Raw genomic sequence first — 26,981 nt, forward strand, 5'->3', positions numbered from 1 at the left:
ATAATATTCTGTAGACTTTCAATATTGTTATGACGAGGTCGAGACACGCATTATTAATCACACTAATTGAACTGTGCTCTTTAATTAGTTATTTATTATTTTGGACGGCTTAAAAATCAGACAATTTTTTTTACGTTTTTTATTTTTTTTTTTTTTAAATCATTTTCGATAATTTTAATTTAAAAAAAAAAATTGTTGAGAGATCAGAAAAGAAGACGATGGTAAAATTTAATACATGATATGTTAAATTGTCTATAAATTAATATTGTGTTGTAAAATTCACAATAAAAAAAATAAAACAATTTTTTGAACACTCAAAATTGCAAAAATTAATTAATAATATTATTTTTTTTTTTTTAAGTAGTAATTTCGGCCTCGTATTTATTTTTTATACCGTCACAATTAATATATTAATAATTCATCACTTTTCTATATTTCTATCTAATTCAATATTAATATATAATTATATACACATATAATATATTTATTTTTTTTCTCTAAAACCAGTAAATGCATGGAGGAATCAATTATTGATACGGTAATTAATTTTACGTATCAGTACATTAATTAATATTTAATCATTAAAATTCCTTCGCTAGTACCATTTAAGTTAAAAACAAGACAGCCAATCAATTCATTTTTAGTCTTGATTATTTCAAGATTTTTTTATCAAAATACTAATTAATCAATTATTATACTTGTATAATTAATTTAGTCTGTCTTTTTATTACATTTAAATTAACGTTACTTTAGAATCCCTATACTTTATATCATATATATTTATATATTTATAATTCATTTCCTAGGCTCAGTTTTCAATCGTATCTTTGTACAAATTCTATAAATACTCTGTACTTTCTAATATATAATATAGTATTTATATTATTTACAAAATTATCTTTCACTGTTAGACAGTTACGTTTTACGTTAACAAATAAATATTTAACAATTTATAATAATAATCATTACAATTGTAAATTAATAAAATATAAGTGTAACAAAAATAATATTTATCGATACAATTGTATTGTAATTATTAATACTTATCGTGGATTGAGATGATTTTAATACGTAGTCAGGTGCAGGTGAGGGTTGATTTTTTCGGGTGCTTCCTAATGTTGTGACACTACGCCATTTCATTACGTATTGCGGTGCTGTCCTACTTAATGCTTGTAATCTTTAAAAAAAAAAATTAATCTATATTATTAAGAGAATAAGAAAAATTTTGTGGCCAGGATATCTCTAGATACAAAATTAAGAAATGACCTTGTATCTTGAGAACTATTGACATTTTTAAAGATATAAGCTCACCCTGACATTACATTCATCGAGACCTTTCATTTGAGTACCCACATCAATTTTTAATATATTTATATATATTACATATATGTATACATGAAAAATATATCAAAAATGCATGTGGGTACTCAAATGAAAGCTCTTGATGAGTGTAACATCAAGATGAGCTTATATCTTAAAAAATGTCAATAATTAAGAAATGACATTGTAGCTTGTCAACTAATGACATTTTTAAAGATATAAGCTCATCCTGATGTTACACTCATCGAGACCTTTCATTTGAGTACCCACATCAATTTTTCATATATTTATATATATTACATATATGTATATATGAAAAATATATCAAAAATACATGTGGGTACTCAAATGAAAGCTCTTGATGAGTATAACATCAAGATGAGCTTATATCTTTAAAATATATATTATATATATGAATATATGAAAAATATATTAAAAATGCATGTGGGTACTCAAATGAAAGCTCTTGATGAGTGTAACATCGGGATGAGCTTATATCTTTAAAAAAAAAATTAATATTCACCTGACTATTGCTGTATTCATTTTCCAAGGTAGGGTAAAATTTTTGTGTTTATCTCTTGAGCAAAAAGTATAAAGTCTCTGACCAAGTGGATTTGCACTTCTAGTATATTCATGAATAGTTAAATTCCATGACGTGCACGGTCCTGATAATTAATATTTGCCATTAAAAGTTTATTGAGGTTAAAACGTAGTGGTAAATAATTAATGTATTGATAAAACTGGGTCACTTACGGTCCTGCGACGATTCGACCTCGACAGTTAATTGCCGATCAATCGTAGAGTCCAAAATCCATGTGCATTTTTGCTGGTAGTATTGATTGGATATTGCGTTACTTGTCAAATCGCCAGCTTTAACGATACCCTCCAGTTGAGTTGTCGAGTGATCACCGCAGTAAGTGTCTTCGATAAACTTGTATGCGGCTTTTACATTGAGATCTGTTCCAGAGGATCGCGACCACTCGATGTAAAGAGGACTCCAGGCCCGTATTGTGAGTGGAAGCCAATTCTACATACACAAACACACAATGTTAATTCAATTTCAATAAAATATAAAACCCAGAAATATAAATCATGGAAATAAAAAAAAATGGAAAAAAAAAAAAAAAAAGAAAAATTATTTATACATTTCATGAAAATATTTTATAGAAAAAAAAGATAAAAAAGCAATAAAATTACACCTCGTAATTTCCACACAAACAGATGACAACATTGTTCGGCTCGGAGACTAGTTTAACATGATTTATTTCGTCGAGATGTTTATCACTGACACAATGGCAACCGTTATCGCCACAAAGTGTATTACAGGATTTATTTGATGATTCATTAGTGATACCGTTGTCCACCTAATTGTCCGAAAAAATTTATTCATTTATTTACCACATAAATAAATATTAATGAATATAAATAGTCTGTTTCAATAAATGACAAACATAAATATTTATGTATCGGTTACCGTTAAAACGACTGATTGATTAGTCGCTGGTATGAAATGTTGTTTGCATTTAATGTAATCTTGTGTTGTAAAAAACTTAAAAATTGGATTGGTCAGCTGTCCTACTCTTGATGAACTCAACCCGTAATATTCAACATCGCAAGTGCTCGAGGGCCGTAAAGTACCTCCTTCCCCTTCTGAAAATACAATAATAATGCTAATGAAATAACTAAAGTTTGTTTTATCTTTCTCTTTAATTATTTACGGATGAAACTTTACTTTGCTCGTGTAGATATAGGTAAAGATAATATAAAGCCAAGTATAAATAGAATTATGTTATATTTCATGAATCATGATTATTCATCAGCTGATATAATTTTTTTTTTTTTTTTTTATTATTATACTTTTTAATCCATATTATTAAGAGAAAAAGAAAAATTTTGGGTGCAGGATAGTCATATCTCTAGATACATAATTAATTAATGACCTTGTATCTCGCGAACTATTGACATTTTTAAAGATATAAGCTCATCTCGATGCTACACTCATCGAGACCTTTCATTTGATTACCCACATCAATTTTTCATATATTTATATATATTATATATATATGTGTATATGAAAAATATATCAAAATGCATGTGGGTACTCAAATGAAAGCTTTTGATGAGTGGAACATCAGGATGAGCTTATATCTTAAAAAATGTCAATAACTAAGAAATGACATTATATCTTGTCAACTAATGACATTTTTTAAGATATAAGCTCATCCCGATGTTACACTCATCGAGGGCTTTCATTTGAGTACCCACATCAATTTTTCATATATTTATATATATTATATATATGTATATATGAAAAATATATGAAAATGCATGTGGGTATTCAAATGAAAGGTCTCGATGAGTGTAATGCAGGGTGAGCTTATATTTTTAAAAATTTCATTAGTTGACGCGATACAATGTCATTTCTTAGTTATTGACATTTTTAAAGATATAAGCTCATCTCGATGCTACACTCATCGAGACCTTTCATTTGATTACCCACATCAATTTTTCATATATTTATATATATGTATATATGAAAAATATTTCAAAAATGCATGTGGGTACTCAAATGAAAACTCTTGATGAGTGTAACATCGGGATGAGCTTATGTCTTTAAAAATGTCAATAGTTAAGAAAGTACAGTGCAATTTAACAAAAGTCATTATTTAATAAAGCAAAATTTTATTTATTTATAATTCACAATTCACGGCAGTCACATAGTGACTGCAAGGTTGCTAGTTTATAAATCCTTAAATTTATGTTACCTGACACTCCTAGTCATAGTGATGATGGTAAAATACTCACCATCATGAAAGTAGTAAGAGAACTCGATGAATTGTTGGTCGTCTGTTTTGTTGTCCGTCCGTTTAAAAACAATCGTCAATTCACGCCCGGTTGATGAATAATGCTCCGGTTCACTGTACCTGTCAAAACATATATATGTCTAAGCTAATATATTACAGATCTATATATTAAATAATTCAAATTGATGATAAGCACAAAAATCTGACAGCCAGCGGATTTTTATTATAATCTCCGACGCTTGCGCTTTGAAATTTAGTTTTACTTCCAGAAAGTGAATAAAAAAATTGATAGCTGTGATCGGTTGGTCAGCAAACAGAAATTCCTCATATTCATGAACTACAAACATGTCTTGTGTGTTTAACTTGAATTTTTCATGAGTTTTATTAGACATTAATAATACTTGTGTATAAAATGCTAATGATTGTTACATATTTTTCTTGTGTTGTTTTTTCAGTATGAAAAATAAATCCTTCTGTGGTTTTAGTTCTACAGGTTTAAAATTTCACGACATTTAAAATCGATATTTCTATCTGGTATATTTATATATAGTATTGCAAAGAATGTATTGCTCTGGATGTATAAGCGTATGAACCATATTTTATTACTGAGCTGTACTTTTGTGCATGAGAAACTAAATACGCTGTAAAAAAATTTTGATATTTGAGATTACGCATAAATCGATAAACAAAAAAAATTTACCGTTTATTTGTTTTCATTCTGTAAATTTACGTGTAGCCTAAAAAAATATAATAAAAAAAACAGAATCATTTGAGCTTGAAAAATAGCGAATGACAAATTTTTCCGTAAAACGATTCAATCACGGATGATGAATATGACAAAGAATATTGTTTTATTTTTTTTTAGAATTACTCAAAGAATACAAAGGAATATTGTAAGCTGATTAAAATTTTTTCATGCAATACCAAACTATATTTGCCGTCCGCAAAGATGCGTTGAGAAAATATGTTCTATATTGATTTACAGTGAATTGAAGAGTAAAAATATTAATTCATTTTTATTGATTGAAAAACGAAGAGATTACCTTTCAGAATGATTGAATTGTCGTGGCCGTTTAACTGTTTGGACTGGACTGCAGATCTTCTTTATATTTTTAAGGTTTTTTTCCTCCCCCGGACTCCCATCGTCCCAGATCTCAATCACTGTCTTGCACGATGGAGCACTATTGTAAAAATATATATTTTATTTGATATTTGAAGAAAAGCGAGACAAGAAACTTGAAGTCAAAGCCCGTGAAAAAATTGTATGGAGGAAGAAAAATTGAATTTATTAAAGAAGATGAAAAGATGACTCGATAGGTAAGTACACGAACCTCAGATTGTAACTGATCAAAAGGATATGAACCGTATCGTGAATTCTCCCTCTTAGAACAAAGTGACAACTATCAGATTGAATCTTTCCTCTTGTATTATAGTGACCAAATCTCGACTTGTTGCCATCTATTTCAAGATCGCAGCCCGCTGCGGTTGTACTGCTGCCGACCACAGAGTTGCTTCGCAAATCCTTTAGGTTACGATTATTGTACTTGGTTACATCGTAGATGATACTGTTGTTGACGTTATCTTCAATGCTTTTAACTAAACACACAATTTAAAAGCACATTATTATATCATTAAAAAATAATACTAAAGTTAGCCAATGTTTTTCATTTTTTTTCAATAATTAAATTAGAACAAAAAAATATTTTATGAAAATTTAGCAGATATTTAATAATTTTTTAAATTTTATGACAAATAAATTATGGCAAAAAAAAAATTATAGAAAAAAATTAACATATAGAAATTTTAAGAAATTAAAACGCAATTTTTTTAAAATAATTTTTTGGGAACTAATTTTTTTAATAAATAAAATTAAAAAATTGTTAAGTGACTGCGAACTTTAATGCCATAAATATTTTTTTAAAAATTGCACTTACAGTTTTTCATTTTTTTTGAAAATGAAATTTTTTTTTTATTTTTTTGTAATAATTTTTTCAGTAAAAAAATATTCTAAGTATTTTTAGATGGCTTACTTATTTTTCACCATTAAAAAATGAAAATTAATTGAGCAGATATTTAATAATTTTTTTTTAACAAATAAATTATGACAAAAAAAATTAAAATTAAAAAAAATAAAAAATGCAATTTTTTTTCAACAATTAAAAAAAAATCTATTTGTTAAAAAAAGTTAAAAAATAGTAAAGTAACTGCTAACTTTAATCTCATCATTAAAAATTTAATCAAGTGTTTTATGTGACCAAGTATTTTTTTAGTTTTAATAAATTTTTAAAACAAAGTTTAATTATTTCAACGTAATAACATTATTTAAATATTCACTTGTACTATAAAACGATGTGGTAGTTGTTGGCGGTAATGTTGTTAACTCATTAACAGTAACTTGAGCAGAAAATCCGTTGTAGTTGAACGGTGACATCTCCGAGCCTGACCTGGAAATAGAGGTTGCATCAAAGTCATCATAATCATTATGTATTATATTATATTATATCACAGTATTAAAGTGCAATTATTTATTCTTTCTTAAACAATTAAGTGCTGGAGGCTCGTAATGCAACCGCTCCATTTGCTTCCTTGTTTTTCAGGCTATTATGGGGACTAGTGTTTATATATATTTAGCATACAAAATGCAGATAAAGACTCCTTATGCTATAATATTTATGTTACTTGCGTCTTTATTCTAACAACAACTTATCTCTTAACAGTGGTAATGTTTATTTTAAAGAAATAATAGAATGATGAAAAAATACTCACTTAAACTCCACGAGTAGCTCAGTTCCGACGTGAACAATAGACATCTTCTCATTATTGCATAACTTCTTGAGCATTGTGCTCGAGACGGTGGGACCCGCGTAAATGGCGACATAATCATCGGTGCAGTGACTGGAATGCAGATTTTCAAACAATTCATATGTTTGTTAAGTATTCATCTGTCAAATTTTGTATTTTATAGCCTCTAAATTGTTAGGAAGAAATTTTATGATAGTCAAGTCAGATGATAGCTGTCAATTTTTAAAATTATACTGAGTCAGCTGACATTTTTTATATTTTTTATAACTAATTAATTACAAAAAAATGTCTACTAATAATTTTATTTAATTTTTACGTATGGAATTTTGTTATTAAATTTTTTTCATAATAATTTAATCTAATAATAAAGTAAGCCGACGTTTTTAATTTTTAAAATGTTTTTCAATAATTAAATTAGAAGAAAAAAATATTTTTAAAAAATTGCACGTTCAATTTTTCAAGTTTTTTACAAATGAAATTTTTTTTTTATTTTTTTATAATAATTTTTTCAATAAAAAAAAAAAGTCAAAAAATTTTTAAATATCGGCTAACTTAATTTTCATTAATTTAATTGCTATAAAATAAAAAAAAAATTTTTATGTCAGTTAACTTCAGTGTCTTTTTTTTATAACAAATCAATAACAATAAAAAAATTATTCTGAAGTTAGTTGATATTTTAATATCATCTCAAGGATCTATTTAATTAAGTAAAATATTTATGATAAAAGATTTAAAAAAAATAATCCAACATGTGTTTAATGATAAAATTTATCTTTGAAGCTGCAAAAGAGTTTAATGAATTAATTAGATCACAATATTATTCATGATTCAATTTAAAAATGGTGAATTTTTCTCGGTAACTTTGGATCTCGAATTTAAATTATTAATTCAATATTTACATGCTGAATATTTTATTAAAGTTATAACTCCCGAGAGAAATCTTTCATTAAAATTATATTCCTCGTTATTACATTATATACTTTGTAGCTATTTTTCAGAGCTGGGTAAGTGGCTTTTTTATTTAATGGAGCTCCGCATCGATGAATATTAAGTAAACGATCGATTGATCATTTTATATGATGAAAAATATATATGTTTTATTTATTTTATAGTGATTAATAATGGTGGTTCCTTGTACTCATTTGTCTTGAAGAGAATTAAGGATGAGCGCGCATTATTCGCTGAGAGCTGAGAGGAGGATAAAAAATAAAATAATAAAATGAAAAAGGGAAAAATTCATGAACCGTATATCAATTGAGGGTAGAAGAGAATAAAAAAATCAAGATACATTTTGATAAAATGGCCAAGCGATACGTTTCTCATTTCTCATGAGTGAGTCATTGGTTTGAGATCTTCCAACCAACAAGAGGGATGAATCAATACTGGCGTGCGCGATTTCTAGAGTGCAAGGGAGAAAAAGGGAGTGCCTGAAACCGTATCCACCTTCCTTACATCAACATTCAACAATCCATATGTATAAGTGCAGATAGTCACTTTATACATTCATATTTATATCTATATCTCCATCTACCTCCGACTCTACGTCTACTCTGCCTTCACTTGCACCACTAAGTACAGCTCTTCACTGGATGCTACACCAGAGGTACAAGCCCAAGTAGTCACTATAACTTCCAGTAGTTGTACTACGAGTAGTAAATACATATGAGTAGTAAGACAAATGTATGAATCATGCGCGACAGCCACTAAGTACTTTGGTAAAGATATTACCGGCAAGGTATGTGGTATTTCAAGACTTTTACTCTGTGTAATTAGATTACTGGTGTATGCCCAGGCTGTCTTATGATATATAACCTTTGTAATTATATTTTACCACCATTTTTTATAAATATTACACCCTGGAAAATGTCTGTTGAATGAGTTTGGCCCTTTAATGTTCATTAAATTTAACTTCAAGAGTTAAAGGGAATTTAAATGACCCGCGGTTGTTTTTTTAAATCAGGTGAGAAAAATATTTAAATGCCAGAACCTTTGATAACTTTTCTTTGCGGAAAAAAATCAAACTAAAAACTTTTTAGAAAATTGTTTGATTAAAATTTCCAAGTCCTTTATTCTGATGATAAAAAAATTTATCCAGTTTAACTAGAATTCCATTTTATAAGTTGACCTTTTTATAACTAGAAAAAATCTTTTATTAAGAGAGTTTATTGCGAATTTGCTATAAAATAATTCTTCAGCTTAAGAATGTCTTTAAAAAAGTTATTTTATTTTTAGTTTATGGACCATAAAAAGATTTTACTTTTATCATTGACAAAACTACTAAATCATAAATAAAATTTCCTATAAAAAGTTTATAATTTCGAGTTATTTATCATTTTTACAATCTTTTAAACTTCTATAGATTGAGATAAAAAAAAAAAAAAGAAGGAGTTTAAAAACATATACACACATTATTTATCTAGTCTATTAAATCTTTGAATCAATTCATATATCCTTTCAAATGTAAACTTCTTAAAGGAAAAAAATTGAGTAAGCTTCTGGAAGTAAACTTCAAAAAGGAAAATATTTTTTTTCAAAAATGCAAATACTTTTTTTTTAATTTACTTTTCAGTAATTTTTCTTTATAAAAATCTATTAACAGCTTTGTTGAAATAAATATTGACTGTCATATAAAAAATTGAAAAATTCTATAAAGTATTTCCGCTACAAATTACTGGATCATATTGAAATAAAATATTTATTTGCAAAAAAAAGTGCAAAAGTGACATTTGAATTTTTCGAAGGGACTATTTCCACTCTCCCTAATATATTATTCATTAATCTCATTTAGTGAAATGAAAAAAAAAAAAGTTTCACATAAAAAATTCAGTACTGAAAGATATTTGATTATTATTATTGAATGAAGTTGGCAAATAAGCTCTAAAACAGAATATTCACTGGTCGTTCAGTCCCTCTACTTTTTTCTACCTTGTTATAAAATAAATTTTTAAAGTCTCTGAATTTTTTATAAAAGCGTTTGCGCCAGCTGTGTAGATGAATGTAGAAACACACTTGACCAATTTTTCCAACTACAGACTCACACTGACACAATGTATTGCAGTACGTGAGCGTCATTAGAGCCAGATGCGCGAAGAATTTTCAGCGTGATATTCTTTGACGACGTCTCAACTCGAAAGTAACGAGTTAAGTATCAAAGTATCTATCTATATACTACAACAATATTAAATATTTAACAATCTAGACCGCTCCTCATACGCTTGTAAGTGAAATAATCTATCGTGGATTAGTCAATATTGTCTACATAAATCTGATATGTGTCTAAATGCAAACTGGTGGTTTTAAATATCCTGGAATGGGCTTAGTACTCATCCACTCACACTGCAGCTCATCACGCACATGTAAATATACTTTTGAGGTACACAAAGTTGAGGGTATCAGCTTTATATATGCACAGGGAAAAATATATAGGATTTACGCACGCACATGAGTCACTACGCTGAATATGTATTGGATATTGTATAAAAGTAATCCTTTGAAAGGAAAATAAATGTGAGAATAAATAACTTCAAGTACTATTGAGTTTCAATTTATTTTACGAGGGTGCTGTAATAAAAAAAAAATTAAAAAAAAAAATAAAGAGTTAACGGTTAAGATATTAACGCTAATGAGCCAATTATACGATGATTTAATAATCTATTCAACTTGATATTTTTAAAGTTATAAAGCGAAAAAAATTAGTGTAAGAGCATTATTATATTATAATTAAAAAGGTATTTTAATAAAATATTATAAAATAATTATGATAAACTTTTTTCCTGTTAACTTTTTAGCTCCCGCTAAAAAGCAGGTAGCGAAGTAGCTATTATTATCATCGGTCTAGTAATAGTAATTAAAATGTGAAATAATAAAAGTTACTCACTTGAAAGATAGAAGCAAGGAGTTAAATGCAAGTGTAATTGATACTGTGATATTTGACTTGATGAGATAGCGGCATCGTATATTTGCCGGGTAAAGCCCTGGATAGGCAGGACTCGCCAAAATGCAATCTGTGTTCAAACAATCCTCGAAGATCCAATCACAATCTACAACAGTCGATCGAAAACAAACAATATTATTTCATTTCCAATCAATATCACCGATGCTATTATTTTTATTTATTTCATTTTCATTTTTTCATTAGCCCTCGGGGAAAATATAAATTAGCCGATCGGAGTTTAAGAACTCAAGGGCCGAGCAAAAAAAAAAAGAAATAAAAAAATAAAAACTAGAAAACTACAATACACTAAGTCTGTACGGAGGATGTTGTCGCAATTTTCGTTTCCGTATTTGGCGGACCAGAATATTGATGCTGTTATATGTAATAGAAATTCAATGAGAAATTTTAGATTCGAGTCAGGTTTCAAACAGTGGGGAGAAGTATAAAGGGACCTTTGGTGAATTCTCGATTCAACTACTTATATTTGATTATTTCTTGTTTAGTAAATTCTGTCTTAACTTATCTAAGGTAGACGTTCTATTCGCTCTTATTACATAGTAGTAGCGGACGGATAGATTCTATTCTATGTATATAATCATCAGACACAGATACAGATAAATACAGACAGTGCGACAATGGTATTGTGTTGGAGACAAATTTTGCTAGGAAGCATAACCATCCGTGTTTACGTTGTTAGCACTCGTGGTGCAGGACAGTTAAATAGTCTTGGACTCGTAGTGTACCGTGCTACCAGTTCTACCCTTATTTGGTTAAGCTCAGACGACCTGGACTGTTCTACACTTAACCTTGCATAATTTTACTTCTATGTCGGTGTATATATATACATAGATGTATATATATATATATATATATGTATAAGCAACGAGAGAAAATTACGTCGCTTTGCTTGTCCAAGGAAATTCGTACGTTAGTCGAGAAAATTAGCTTTCTGTAGAGCAAAAGCTTGCTGGCTTTATTAGTAGACCTCGAAATAAATTGAAATTTAATTTAATGCTTTTTATCATCATTTGTCCCTATTTTTTCGCTCTTTCTCCTTTTTATCCCGTAATTACGCTCTCACTATATAGAATATTTATTCATTTATATATTTTAAGCTGTAAATTCATTCAAAATTATTTATTTTATTATTATTACTTTTGTAATTACGTCCTTTTGCGAGCTAGACAGTCCAGATTATCGTGAGAAAATCATGCTATGTTGGATAAAATGTTAAATCACAAAATCTAATGCTGGAAAAAAATGATAAAATTCATAACTTTATAAGCGAACTTTTAATAATAACTTACCCGTATTATTAATAGCTTTTCCTCCTCTCATCGGCCAGCCAACGGACGTGCTAGCTTTCGAGGCAAAACTAAAATATGCTAAAAATTGCGATCTCGTGGTGTTCTCGTGAATTCTGAAATGACAATAAATATATTACACAAAACATTTTAATTATAAATACCTTGAGAAACTTGATACACTATATTATATTTGGTAATTATTTACATATTATGCTTGTTTTTACGGCCGATTTATAGTGGTGATATCGAAAATATCAAAAAATTAATATTTTGATAGCTTTTTTGCTTTCAAAAGTTGGAAAACATTTTGGCTCTCATGTTTTTGGATAAAATTTCTATTTTATCTTTTTTTGATGTTTTTGATATATATTTTTTTGAAAAGTACATAAAAAAACGAACAATTAAAAAAAAAAAAAAACAAGTTGAATATCACAATTTTCTAAAAAATTTATAAATTTCTACTTTTTTAATTGTTCATTTTTTTTATGTATTAAAAAAAAAATCTATCAAAAGTTTCAAAAAAATGAAAATAATTGACCTCACTTGCACCTAAATAATTACCTTATATTATTCTCCATAATTTAATATAAATAATAAATAATAATGCGGATAAATTTAACAGCGACAATGATGATAATAATAACGATAATGGTAAAGATAATAGTTGTTGGTAGTGATAGCGCAAGTTTAAACATAAGGAGTAATATAAAGAAGACTAAGAAGACACAAAGGTTGTTGTGTATAATAAAGAGAAGGAATTTTGGGGGAAAGCTACTGCAAAAGAGATTCAAGTTATCGCGACTGCTCCTGTGAGTGGTTTTGGCAACAACATCGGCAATTCATCGGCGATTCTTCGGCGATGAAAATTCCTTTCATGTTTGCTCTTGTCGGTTGAAAGAGCTTTTCCATTTTCCATGGCTCGGGCATTTCTATCGCTTGGCGTGTCGATAAGCCCCCCTTTCTTCCTGTCTGGCACCCTGCCGCGTTTCACTTCCCAGTTACGTGCCCCCGGCACAATCAATAAATGATCTTCCTCTCTTTCGCCGCTTTGTCGGTCGAGGAGACTTGTGACTCAACAGCTTTTGAGCTTAACGTTGTTCTGTTCACTCCAAGTGCCCACATCAAAACTCACCACATTATTTTATAATTCCTCTACAGCAGCTAGCTATTCTATTACTCTTACTTTTACTTATTTTATCTCCAGCTTGTTTTCCGGCGCCTCGCTCTGTTCACCCTGTCTCTTCTTTTCTTCTTTGTCCGGCATTTATTATTTAGTCTTTTTTAAATCGTCCGCACTCACGAAACTCGAGCACGGCCGGCAAATAAATTAAGCTTAGAGGAAAAAAAATAATTTGCATGATGACAAACTAAAATGAAATTAAAATTTGAATATTGGGTTAGAAAAAAAAAGTATATACATATATATAGATATGACTCACTGCATTCGTAGTGTTGCTTCACTTTTGTCGGAAAAAAGCACCACGGGTCGATCGAATCGAACATTAGAACCGCAAATACGGGCGCCGCCTTCCAGTTCGAGCCAGCCACCTTCACACCTAAAGAAAATCCATAATCCGTTAATCACATGCAATATAAAGTAAAGTATACGAAAAAAAAATAAAAAAAGCTAAATATAAAAGTTAGCTGAAGTTTTTATAAAAAATAAACCGCTATTTCTCATGCACATTGTACTCTCAAAGTTTCTCTTTTACCAGTTAAACGCGGCTATTTATAATGTCAGATAACCCATCTAAAAGCGGCAATAAATAAAGTAAAATAAAAATAAATAAATAAATCTTTTACTTACGCCGTTCCATTGTGACGTCCAATGGAGATTAAACGATAGATTTGTAATTCGACTCGTTGACCAATATCCGGGATAAACCTGTAAAAGCACTCAGTTGGCCCTATTACCGATAGTGATTTTATCTGGCCAAAAGCCCGATTAGACTTTCTCAAAAGTTGTTTGCTATCTAACGTTATGTTACACACTGAAAATCAAATACAATAACATCTCTTATTATCCAGAATAACAAGCAATACATTAAAAAAGTTTTAAGCAGACCGAGAGTTAAGTTTTATAAGATTATTTCAAAAAAAAAAAAAAAAATAAAATTTCTTCGCCTTTTAAATATTTTTCTATTAAATTAGTTTTTTATCTCGCGTCCCCGTTCCCGGTAATGGAAATAGAAAATATTGAAAAAAGTTGAGTTATCGTAATCAATCCGATTATTTAAATTCGCTTTTTAAAAGATTTTTCCTCGGCTGGTGTACAACAAATCTGTTGATTATTTTGGGGGATGTCTGAATGGTGTATGTGTACATAAAGATTTCCAAATGCGATAAAAATTCCGCCTGGAGCCGATATCTCTGACAAAATCGATTCCAATGGAACTCAAGGAAATCGAAAAAGTTCATTGAAACTTAAATTTGAAATTAATCAACCAAGCTGTAAACCAACCGGGTTTTACTCCTTCAGGGGATATTCTTGATTAAAGCTTCATCGAGATATATTAATTTGCACGTTGCTAGCCTCTTATTTGATTCAATAATTTAAAAGCCAAAGACGGAGAAATTTCTAATCTAAAATTTATCTCTCGGTCTCTTTTATTTTGTATCACTGATAGAAGGATTTATTTGTACGCAAAAATATTTGTTAATAGCTACCAAATCATTTATTAGAGACCACTTTTTAGTATTAAACAAATATTTCTTAGTATTTAAAATGATTTGTTTGTATTTAATATATCTGATTTAATATTCATCTATTAAATATTAATAAATCTTTTTAAATACTAAGAAATATTTATTAAGGACTAAAAAGTCTCTAATAAATGATTTGTTAAATATTAAAAAATATTTTTAACTATAAAAAAATCCTTCTGTCAGTGTATTTAATTAAGGTATCATAAAAGTCAAGATATGATATTAAACACATACTGTTTGTACAATATTGTTCCAAGCCACACTGAGCACATCGCTTAGGCATGGCGCTACCACAGCTACATCCTCCTGATAGTACGCAACACGCGCAATTTTTGCTTGATGAATTGAAGCTGCAAGCACACCCGGTTTCGCTCTGGGTCCAAAAATCCACTTGACCTGAAAAATGAATCTGTATGAAATATGTAATATAAAACACATTTTCTGAATTTAACCACTCTCCCTCTACTCTATCCTTTGATCGGTCTATTGTCGAGTGATTATATTAAAAAATAACAACAATAACAACAGCGACAATAAATATTGACTTTTTTAATAATTGGTGACTGTCGACGCCAAAATAACAGAGTAGTGGTCACATTTTATCGAATCGCAGGCAATATTTTTGAATTATTTTTATCACCGGAATTTATGTATTGACATTTGAATTAAATGAAGATATTGATTGATGATATGTTTTTAGGTTTTATGTAGTGTGACTTGCTGGTGGTCGGTGACTCTACTACGGTAGGATACTACTTGATATGCTGATCGCATCTCCATACATTTACACTTTAATTGGCTGGGTATGTACACTCTCACTGTTCTCTCACCTCTATCTCCACTATATCCAATTTATCTATCTCTCTTACCGGTCCTATTAATCTCTCTTTTGCGTCCACTGTCAGTCTTCCTATCATCCTTTTTGATAACTTTTTCGACGTATCGAGTTTTACTTTCTACTCAGTTTTATTTTACCAATAAAACTTTGTTGCCGCACAGTCAAATTAAACTTTAATTATTATTATTTAATTAACAATGAAACTAAAGTTTACAGACAATAGAAATTTTTTTATAATTTTATAACTATTGAATTATTATAAAAAAAAAAAAAAATTTAATACAAAAATTCCACGCTTAAAAATAAAAAAAAAAAATTATACTTAAATTAGCAGACAATTTTAAAAAAAAAATTATAAGTAGAAAAATATTTTTAAAAAATTGCACTTGGAATTTTTTTGAAATTTCTACATGTCAATTTTTTTTTAATAATTATTTTTTTGCCATAATTTATTTGTTAAAAAAAATTATTAAATATGTGCTAAATTTATTTTCATTCAAATTTAAATAATAATTTATTCGTTAAAAAAAAAAGAATTAACAGTTGTTAGCTAACTTCAGTATCATAATTAAGATTAAATTATAAACTAGTAATATTATTATTATTATTCATTGACTATGTTTATTAATTGTTTCACCGGGAGTTTATAAATAAATTACTAGTTTCGAATAATAAAGTTCGTGCTTTGATAATGTAATAATAATAATAACAATAATAATAATAATAATAATATAATAAATTAGATTTAAGAGTGAATACACAAAAGATGAAGTGAATAAGTGGGTGCAGCGAATTGAAGTGCAAACCCCTGAATAGAGTTTCACTAGACAAGCAAAACGCTGCTAGTGACAACTCTGGGTGTTTCTTTTCATCAAAACTTTTCCAACAATAAATTTTAAATATCTATAGACATTTATAATAAAAAAAAAAAAAAAAAAAAAAAAACAATATAAAAAGTGAAAATATCATAGGACATAAATTAAATCTTTTTTTTTGGAATATATCTATGCACTTTGTTGTATATTTTACCTTGAATGTTTAGATTTTGTTCGAATAAAGAGTTTGATTTATACATGTAATATTTATAGGTAGAGGTACATTTAACGGACGTGAGGAAGGTAAATTCAAACGGATGAGAGAAATGTAAAGAGGTAAAATTCAGTACCTCAAATATCCGAACCGGTATCGATCTATCATCTAGATGTAGATTAAACACGTAGAATATGTGGTGGTGGAATGAGGTAGCAGCGATATAGGCGTTCCGTCACATTGATTGCCATATTTTCGATTGATGCATAAATTAATGCGTTTCACGGAAATCTCAAACGGTTGTACCAGCACCGTTGATAATTGGCTTAGCTAGAAATCCTCGACAATGTCGTAGAGACAATGGAGAGAGAGAGTCGAAGATGACGGAATTTCCATTCATGCCAATTCTAAACCCCATTCTCTTGCTTTGTACATAACTCTATAATAACTATTATATACAACACAATCTGCGCAGCAGTTACTGCTGTTTCTCATTTGAATTTTGAGAACTCAACAGCTAATCACCATTTATATCTTTGCCATAGTTATTTACATATTCTCTCCTCAATCCAAACTCAATATAATGCTACAGTCAACGCTCTCTGTATTTGACTCACCCGTACAGGACCATTCTCTGTATTTTACTCGTCCTTGTCCATAAGAGCTGTGTAAAATCGTCAAATACAGAGGAAGAATGTGGTCAAATACAGAGAGGTCCAATACAGAGAGCGTCGACTGTAACTAAAGATCTCTATACTAAATTTATAAACTCTATATAACAAAACTCAAGGGACCGGATACTTTTTTACGTTAAAAAGAACATAATTTAATTTCATTTATTTCACAAAACCTCATGATTTTTATTAAATACATACAATTATTATAACGGGAATTTTAATAGAGATTATTAAAACTTTGCAATGCAATGTTGTGAAGAATTAATGAAAAGAATAATTTTTATCATTATTATATTCATTACTACTTATTATGTTATGTTATCATGTTATAGTATCTATAATTTATCTATTATGTTCTATTATTCTAATATTAAATTAATTTTAATATGTACTCATTATGAAATGTACTTAATTATGATGGTCATTAGGGAGCACTTGCTCTACACTGATAGAAGGATTTGTTTAGAATTAAAAATGTTTGTTACTATTTAACAAATCATTTATTAGAGAACACTTTTTAGTCCTTAACAAATATTTCTTAGTATTTAAAAAGATTTATTAATATTTAATAAATGAATATCAGATTTATTAAATACTAAGAAATATTTGTTTAATACTAAAAAATAGTCTCTAATAAATGATTTGTTAAATATTAACAAATATTTTTAACTATAAACAAATCCTTCTATCAGTGTAGGATTGAAATTTAAGAGATAAATAAATTATTTTGGCACTTTTGTTTGATCTAAATCTTCAAATTTTAACAACTAAGGCTGTAAGAATGTAAACAAGAAGCATAGAAATCAAATGACATTATGTATAATATATATATATATATAGAGTGTTTAAACATAGGAATAATAATGTAAAATTTTAGTATTTGCTACATTATATTGAGTTTTTCGTTAAATAGAGTTTGGCTATATAGTTTTCCACTGTACATAAGCGGTTGATAATTAAAAAGTACTAACAATTACAAATGATATTGAATGACCCCAATTGAGGAAATTTCCAATTATCAAGGTGGACTACGCGGCAGATGATATTGGAAAACGATTTAAACTTTCCGAGAACTAACACCGTGAGCTCCGTCCCCTTCTTACTGGTTTTTATCCGAGTGAAGCCCTATGCTTACCTGATTCTGGTTCCAGCTCGGTTGAATCCAGCTATATATAATGTCTTTCGTGTGCAAAAGGGATAATTATATGCACCAATGATTATAAAGTGTATGCCGATAAAATTAATCCAAGAGTTATATTAACTCTTCATCAAAATCAACTTTTTCGGGGTTCAAACTTTTAATTAAAAAATTATCGTAGGTGAAAAGTTGCCTTATCATTCTAATAATAATAATAATAATAATAATAACAACAGCTCATCCTGTTTCTGCGGTTACTATAACAATAATCTAAAATGTATAACATGCATGAAGTTACTATAATAAACATGATGAATTTACCAGAACTGTTGTGTTGTGTATAATTACTATCATCGTCAAGAGATAATGGAATTACGCTAATTGCAGTATGATAATGCAATAGGTTCAAAGACCGATACTAATCACATGGAAAATTACCGTGATATAGTTTGATTGTTCTATTTCGTAATATAACTCGGTATTTCTATTTCATCAGCGTTCATTTCTCTATTTATAACTCCAACTGCATTAGATCGTTATCAATCATTGTTATTTTTATCTATAATTATCATTAATTGTTATTATTTTACCGGGTAATTTAATTAAAGCGACATTAATATTAATTAGCGGTGGACTTGCAGAGAATATTATTATAAACAGAGAGTAAATAAATGAGTAAGGTGTTTATTAAGTCCTCCAGGTGAGGTAAGCTTGCCGGCGGTACTAGTGTAGGTCTGGTGAACAGAGCTAATAGAGGAGAGACTGGGAAGTAAAGAATAAAAGTTGGTGGAAAGATATACTTGGATATAAATTGAGTTACTCGGTGCACCCGGTGCACGTTTGGGATTGATTTCTCATTACAAAGCCTCGTGTCTTATTTTAGAGGGCGCCGACGCGAATCTCCTCTACACTACTGTGAATTGTGATAGTCATGAAACGGCGCAAGTGTGTGTGTGTGTGAAGAGGATATATATCCTACACGGTGGAGAATATCAGCGTTCAGGGGAACAAGGAATTACTTTTCGATCCGCTCTACGTGAATCGAATTTTTTTTACAACCTTTTTTTCCACTTCAAGACGAGCGCTGCGGTTTACCACTGTTATTTGTGTAAATTCCTGTTTTTCGTTTGCAAGGAGCGCTAGTTTAAGATGAAAAAAACTTTCTACATACACACTCGGTCCTTTATGTCTTCAAAGAAGAAAATAAATAGCCAGCCAGTTTCAAGCGTTATTTTGTAAACACGCATTTGTAATTTTATTTTGTTTTATTTTTTAATCTTTTTAAGCTCTTCGTGAATTTGTGTGCTACCGATAAAATCCTCAGCCGCTTAATTTATTTTTAAAATCGCATTTTACGGAAATAAAACAATATTCACGACACACTAAATTTCCAATTTTTAATTAAATATTGAAATGGAATTTTTTATTTCAAGCTAAACCTGAAAATTCGGTAAAGTTCGATTTATCTGGGTTTCAATTTCCCGCATTTCAATTATTCTGGACACTTAACTCCAAAATAACCAACCTCTCTCGAACCTCGGCCTTTTTCACCTATTTTTTATTATCCTTTTCAGTCTTTTTCCCCCGACTGCCTCAAGAGGAAAAAAACTCTTTAATTATTTTATTTTTTCCTACACTAATTTTCTCTTACAATCAATCCTCGGTACAACGAACTTGCGAAAATTAAATCTTAAATCAATAAAAAATGAAAAAGCACTTTTAATAATCCCTTAAATAATTTTCTTTCAGCTGCCTAATAGCCGCGACGTAAAAACAGCCAGAGAACATCGTGAAAAATTATTCCCTTCAGTGATATAAAATAGAGTAACTCTTATAACTCAGAGAGTGCGCAAGATAAATAATAAAAAGATACTTACTCTCACCGCTGACAAAGATCGGGGTCCAAGTCATTTGAGAATAAGCGTAAGACGCTAAAGTAAAGACGATTGCCAGCCAAAGCCCCCAAATCATGATTCTCATGAATTTCCAAGTTTTCGTCTCAACGTTATCTTGTCCTTCAATCTTCAATTGTCCCTGTACTTTACAGCCATAAATTCCAGGATTACATTTGAGTTATTGCCATCCCATCAAGCTATTCTTAAATTAAACTCCATTTTAATAAATTTCTTCTTCGTGTCTATTTGTCTATTTGTCTATTTCTCTATTTTTTTATTTATTTTTATAATAGAGTAATAAACCTCAGTTATATAATCATTGTTGTTGGCCGACAATGCCAACAATAAAACGTGAGGCCTACATTTGTCACATCAAAGCCTCGTCGTCATGCCTTTGTTTCGCGTTTTTACGCCTTTTTTATTCTGTTTTGTTGTGTCGTAATGTCGGCTCTTCTCTTCACATAAAATTCATCTCTATGTACACTTTTTTTTTATTTTATTTTATATTAGACTCATTTTCAAAAAAGTCATTAAAATAGCAAGTCCGATCGATCCGAGTGAGCACAGCACCGTAGATATATAAAACAAGCTTCAAATAACTCTGGTTTCTCCTTTTGTACTTTTTCAACTGCGTTAGTTAATAAAATACCAGCGGTGATCTGCAATAAAAATAAACAAACACAAATTAGTAAATAAAATTTGGTATTAAAAAATTCTCACGTATAGTAAGTAAACATCCTAGATAAAATTTATCTTATTACATAACATCTAATGTAATTTATCATAAATACATATCATATATTATTTAGCTTTATTAATTCCAGATAGTTGCACACTTTCGTCTCCGGCATAATAGAGAGGGCGTGGTTAAGTGTTATCCAATATTTATGACACGGAAGTGAGCATATGGATTTACCCTCTTTATCTCTTTTTCCTCTTTCAACTCTTTCATTTGTATATATAGATATTTATATATATATATATATATTGAAGTGACAGGAAAAAAAAATTAGTAAATCTACCGAGAATAATGTCTTTGTGCTTCTGACAAATCAATTTTCGGTCCTGAGTAAACTTTCAGCGGAGCAAAATTCATAAAAAAAATTTTTACTTTAATTAAATCAAACAGCGGATTAAAAAGAGGAAATGCAATTAAAAGTTTTCAGCGCGTTGATGTCAGATCCGTAAATTATAAATGCATATTATTTTTGTGTAAACATATATAGAGTTTACGAATAATAATAAACTTTCAGGTGAGTAAAAATAACGATGAAAGTGGAACTGTGTATCAGCAAGTCTATTATAATTTAACACAGAGTCTATAGGAGTCTATAAGAGGGTGGATTAGGTCTGATATGGATTACCCTAGATGCTCCTCGTGGTTATAGAGTGTGGAATGAGTAAATCTCTTCCTCACAGTCCTGACAGATACACATAACACACATAACGCGGGCAAGTACCATAGTATGAAGCGTACCGTGCCCGACAGAAGAGAATTCAGTTATATTATTCGTTTTCTGAGCGAACCCACCGTGAACAACAGCTTAAATGAGAATGTAAAACACATGCGTGTGTTTCTCGCAATTGTGCAAATTCTGTTGCGGTTAAATTAGATTAATCTGTGTTGCGTCCGTGTATATCTACCTGAAATCACGTGAATGTGAGAATCCAAATAGTATGAAGAAATAGTCGAGGTGAAGAGACTTGTTGTAGCTTGGAGATATATGGAGCAAATAATGTCTGCAAACTTTCGCCAACTCTTCATCACTCGCTATATTTCCAAATACAAAGTTGACATGGACATTTACCTATTTTACACCTACAACATTACCTTTTACGGCTGTGGCGAGTCTGGGTCATCAAGGGTCTCCAGCCTTTGCTCTTTGCTCCATTATATCTGTGCTATAAACGTAAATATAGGTATCTCAATAACTATAGATATATATTTACATATTTCTTCTCTGACAGAAAGTTTTTACTCATAACTTTATCGATTGCTGAGTACTATTACTCAGTGAAGTAAGTAAGAAAAATTTTAATGTCTTTTTTACTTTTTTTTAGTTGAAACTTTTGTAAAAGTTATCTCAAGTAAAATTATGACGTCTTATAATTTTTATGACACTCTAATTTATTAATATTTTTTCTTCTTTCAGGCTGTAAATAAATTTGCATAATGGATAACGCATTAAGAGTGATTGGATTTTTAAAAATAAATCTTACTGAAAAATGGTACCTAGTTTTAAACAATGTTAAAATAAATTACAATCGATAACTCACCATTAGAAAAAAAATCTTGAATTGTGGTACACTGAAACACCAACTAAGTAATGAAAATGTAGATTAAATTCCGTTTATGATGTCTATAAAGTCATTAGTCATGTTACTTTAGTATTCATTATTCAGATGAGTTATCACATTTTAGAGAATTCTCGTTAAAATATAATACTTTATTCTTAATTTAAATTAACTATTAACTTTACTACTGTCTGGGCATTAATTTAAAAATAATTTAAATAAAATAATAACTGTTGTTAGTATTAGTAAAAACACAAGTCACTTCACTGATACAGCAAATAAAAATCCCCCATTAATTAATATTTTAATTATATTATACTTGTCTGTTCGTATCAATCACTCAATAATAATTATAATTATCATTTACACTTTACCCTCTACAAAATTAAACTCGTTAGTTGTATTAATTATTTAAAACGATACCGAGTGTACAAACGGAATTAAAATAACGAAATTTCGGTGGGAGTCACTGATGAATTGAATGTGTTAAAAAAAAAAAAAAAAACGGTAGCCACACCGTAAATTTAAATAAAATAAAAATAAATAAAATGATCAACGATGTTCATACTGCAGGGGATGAAATCGAGAAAACAACCGCCCTCGTGATGTGAAATGCACCGACTCTACACATTTTCTGTATCCGAAGCCTCAATCCAGTAAATTCCATCCCTCACAACCCCTCTGGGTCCACTTTTGCGCTGCGCATGCGAATTCGCTTCCCCATGTACAGATAAAATATACATAGACGTGTATATATATAGATATCAGAGTACTCAGTACATCTATATACATTTACATGTACAATAGCACATAATACACATATAACATGAACCCCTTGTACGAACTTTTGCGTTTCTCTCCGCGCATTCAGAGATATTTCGATCTACCCTTATTTTTACTTTTCCTTTTTTTTTTATACTATTTTTTTATACTATTTTTTTAGACAATTATTTTTTTCGAGAGCACTTATCCATATGAATCTACTAAGTGGTAGAAGAGAGATGTGAAAAATTGCTCACTTGGTATAGTACTCTATTGACGAACCAAATATGTACTTCTCAAGTGTTTCAATTTAATACATATTTCATTTGGAGTTGGAGAGCATATTAGTATACCAACTAAACACCCAGAGCTGAGAAAGTTTATTAGTAATTAGGCGTTTGATTGCGCGGCGCCTAGTGTTGGTCAAACCCTCCGGGGAATAATCAAAAATGAAATTTTAAACTAGCCATCAGGGAATTATCTATGACGGAGTGTTGTTGCTGGTGTATATATTACTACAGCTCGCGACGATGTAGCTTCTCGTCATTTGCTATACAAGGAGAATCCACAGGACATACACGTGATGTTATATTATATTATATTATATTATATATATTATGAGAGATGAGGGTTGAAATATACTTGAGGAAAATTAAGATTACCCGGGAGAGCAGATATATAGTTTAGGTATTAGGTTTCCTGGCTATCACTATATCGTTATATCGAGTTCAAGAGACTGACACGGTGGATTCTGTTATGGAATGCATTTCAAGTTTAACGAGTTTTTACTTTGACTTTATGAAGCTCGTATAACATTATTTACTCACTAAAAAGTTTATAAAAAATATTTAAATAAAATTAACATTACCAAAGAGTTGGTAAATAAATCTTTATTATTTTATTTGATATCCATGCCAAATTTCCCTCTTTTTTTCTTTTTTTCTCTCTGTCTCCACTTTTCAGATTTTATTCTTTATTACTCGTGTACAATAAATTGCCGTAAGAATTTATTTACCAAGATTTACCGTTTAAAATTTATTTTTTTTTTTTCTACCCTGACGTTTATATATTTATATTACAACCATAATATTTATATATTTGCAGATTCAATATAAATATATGGAACTGACTGTAGTGAGTTGATATTTACATACCTATAAACTGCTATGTAGTTTTGTGTGTTAAAGAACAGCCTTAGGTTAATTTGCCAGACGGTAAAAAAGTCATGGAATGTACAGACGGATGAAACAACATCAAAGGACATCATACCTGCGGACAATTTGCTGCTCGGCAAATTAAACCATGATTGAAGAGTTGATTATATATGCTTTTTAAGCTCATGTCCTTGATGCGTATAGTGTAAAAGCTTCCTCGATTCTGTATAACTCTCTACCAAGAAGCTAAAAAAAGCCTAAAAAATTATAAAAATTAATTTTTTAATTAATAAAAAAATGAGCAATTGTGAATTAATTTCCGGTGAAATAATAATTCAACTGTGAACTTAGACAGCAAAGATAATAATGAAAAGAGTACATTTTACTGTTACGCTTTTTGTAATTTAAAAGTGCATTGTCAGAAATTCGTACAGCGATTGTATGTACACGAATGAAAGTATGAAAAGGAGAAAGAGAGAGTGGAAAGAATAGGTACATAAGAAAAACACCGGAATTAGAATAGATATATGGAGTGAATAAAATGTAAAAAAGAACAAAGGGAAAAGTAAAGAAGAGAAGAGGAAAGGGCAAAATTTAGTTGGCGTCAATGCAGGTCAGAATCGTTTCCCTCGACTAGAGCTGAATCGGTAGCAAATGGGTAACTTGATTTATACGAGTGTTTTCGTATTTCGCTTACCGGATGTGGCTAAGGAGTATCAACTTTCCATCGATTTTTGGTTGTTGCATCTTCCCAGTCTTCCAGTCTTCCAGTCTTCCAGGTATGTATTGTCATTTGAATTACATTCTTGTTTTAACAATCGCAATTTAATATTCATTACTCTTCTTCCTTATTATGTAACTTATACTTCCCTAGCTTGGGTTTATATTTATGGAAGGAAGGATTCACCGCAAATGCAATATTATATTATGATAATGCGGGATAAAATATCAGATAACAATAATAGGTTAAGAATTTATGGGTAGCGTGAAATGCCGGCAACCTCAATACGATGTTTATCTAGATGTATAAAAGCTTCAAAGTTTCAAATGAAAGAAGTGAAGAAATGCTCCGTAAGATCTCTACATTTGTTTCTTTCCTTTATTTTCAGCTTTTTATTTTTACTTTATTTTATTTTGCTTCTTTAGTTGTCTTTCACGCTTCGACTGGTGAATTGAAAGCGATTGGCGAATAGGGAGGCAATAACAGTGCTTCGGAAAACTTTTCCGTACTATCGTTTTGCTCGGCATTATCGAAATGTATGACAGAGAACGCGATTGTTGTAAAACTGTAAAACAGAAATACTGTATTTTATTTTTTATCAAACTCTTTTTAACACATTTATTTATATATTTATATATATACATGCCTCCATTACTATTGTGATATATAAAATGAAATTGTTGACAAATAACAATACTTACATCCATGCATATTGGTGACTTCTTCTGCACTGACGCCAGTTTGCTAGTAGCGCCTACATAACATCACCCGCCTTTCCATCTTGCTGATGCTCTTTTATACTTTTATTATTATTATTATTTATATTTTTATTATTATTGTATATATAATTTTTTTTTCAATGTTTTTTAGGCGCCTGAGGATTTATTCGGTCATGTTCGGTTGGTAACCAGCAAGTAAGAGCACAGGCAAGTTTTCGTAGCTTGATCCTCCTCCCCCGACGTCGAGAAACTCTCTACACTCTCTGACGGTGGCTATGCACCCTCTCACTCTACTTCGCTCCTTGGCAATGCCGTGGAAAAACCACTTCGATCGTTATTTGATTGCCCGTCTACAACTACCACTCCTTAGTTACCAGGAAAGAATTTTTCCGAGCCGCATAGAAGAACCACGCAAATGCATTGTCGTTATTCACATTTTTTATTTTTTTTATTACTCACCAGGATAATGTACCAACTCAGGGCTTTTTTTTTTGGTCTTCAACTCACTGCACCACAAAAGGTACTGATGAAAAATAGCTCAATGCTAATATTTAAAGATTCATTGGAATAATGGCTATTTAATTTCCAGTAAGTTCAAGAAAAACACAAGACGCCGGTAAGTTTTTTTTTAAATAAAAAAATTATAATTAATTTAACAGATATTTATTAAACTTTAATAAACAATTTTGTTCATGAAAATTAAGTTAGCCAACATTTAGAAATTTTTTTTTATTGAAGAAATGATTACAAAAAAATAAAAAAAAATAAATTCACTTGTAAAAAACTTTAAAACTTCTAAGTGCAATTTTTAAAAAAAATTTTTTTATTCTAATTTAATTAATAAAAAAAAAAATTTAATTGTCGTTTAACTTTAGTATTA

The 26,981-nt window shown here is 29.6% G+C and overlaps 1 protein-coding gene across 5 annotated transcripts; it reads right to left on the minus strand.

The window, feature by feature from the left end:
* Nucleotides 1-721: 721 nt before the first annotated feature.
* On the minus strand, nt 722-25,543 carry LOC123259824. 5 transcript variants are annotated; one of them, XM_044720561.1, is made up of 18 exons: nt 25,359-25,543; nt 24,777-24,896; nt 20,433-21,109; nt 15,108-15,269; nt 13,975-14,158; nt 13,607-13,723; nt 12,168-12,280; nt 10,804-10,966; nt 6,891-7,019; nt 6,459-6,568; nt 5,456-5,720; nt 5,168-5,305; nt 4,126-4,244; nt 2,795-2,970; nt 2,520-2,684; nt 2,074-2,347; nt 1,844-1,985; nt 722-1,177 (listed from the first exon to the last, which is right to left on the minus strand). In XM_044720561.1, exons 3-18 carry the CDS (start codon nt 20,533-20,535, stop codon nt 979-981), a joined length of 2,559 nt encoding a protein of 852 aa, XP_044576496.1. In that variant the 5' UTR covers nt 20,536-21,109; nt 24,777-24,896; nt 25,359-25,543; the 3' UTR covers nt 722-978. The 5 variants fall into 5 exon arrangements, with proteins under 5 accessions (XP_044576496.1, XP_044576497.1, XP_044576498.1 ...); XM_044720562.1 differs by having other exon boundaries at nt 24,777-24,918; XM_044720563.1 differs by lacking the exons at nt 24,777-24,896; nt 25,359-25,543 and adding an exon at nt 24,662-24,764.
* Between the last annotated feature and the right edge of the window lie 1,438 nt (nt 25,544-26,981).

This window comes from Cotesia glomerata, linkage group LG2, assembly GCF_020080835.1.
Source record: "Cotesia glomerata isolate CgM1 linkage group LG2, MPM_Cglom_v2.3, whole genome shotgun sequence".
Taxonomy (NCBI): domain Eukaryota; kingdom Metazoa; phylum Arthropoda; class Insecta; order Hymenoptera; family Braconidae; genus Cotesia; species Cotesia glomerata.

Excerpts from the sequence above, each read along its gene's own strand:
- LOC123259824 (XM_044720561.1), bottom strand. The coding sequence starts at position 20,535 with ATGAGAATCATGATTTGGGGGCTTTGGCTGGCAATCGTCTTTACTTTA. Across the intron at positions 5,721-6,458 it reads CACATCGTTTTATAGTACAA|TTAAAAGCATTGAAGATAAC; the intron begins GTGAATATTTAA and ends TTGTGTGTTTAG. Across the intron at positions 2,348-2,519 it reads GTTTGTGTGGAAATTACGAG|AATTGGCTTCCACTCACAAT; the intron begins GTGTAATTTTAT and ends TTGTGTATGTAG.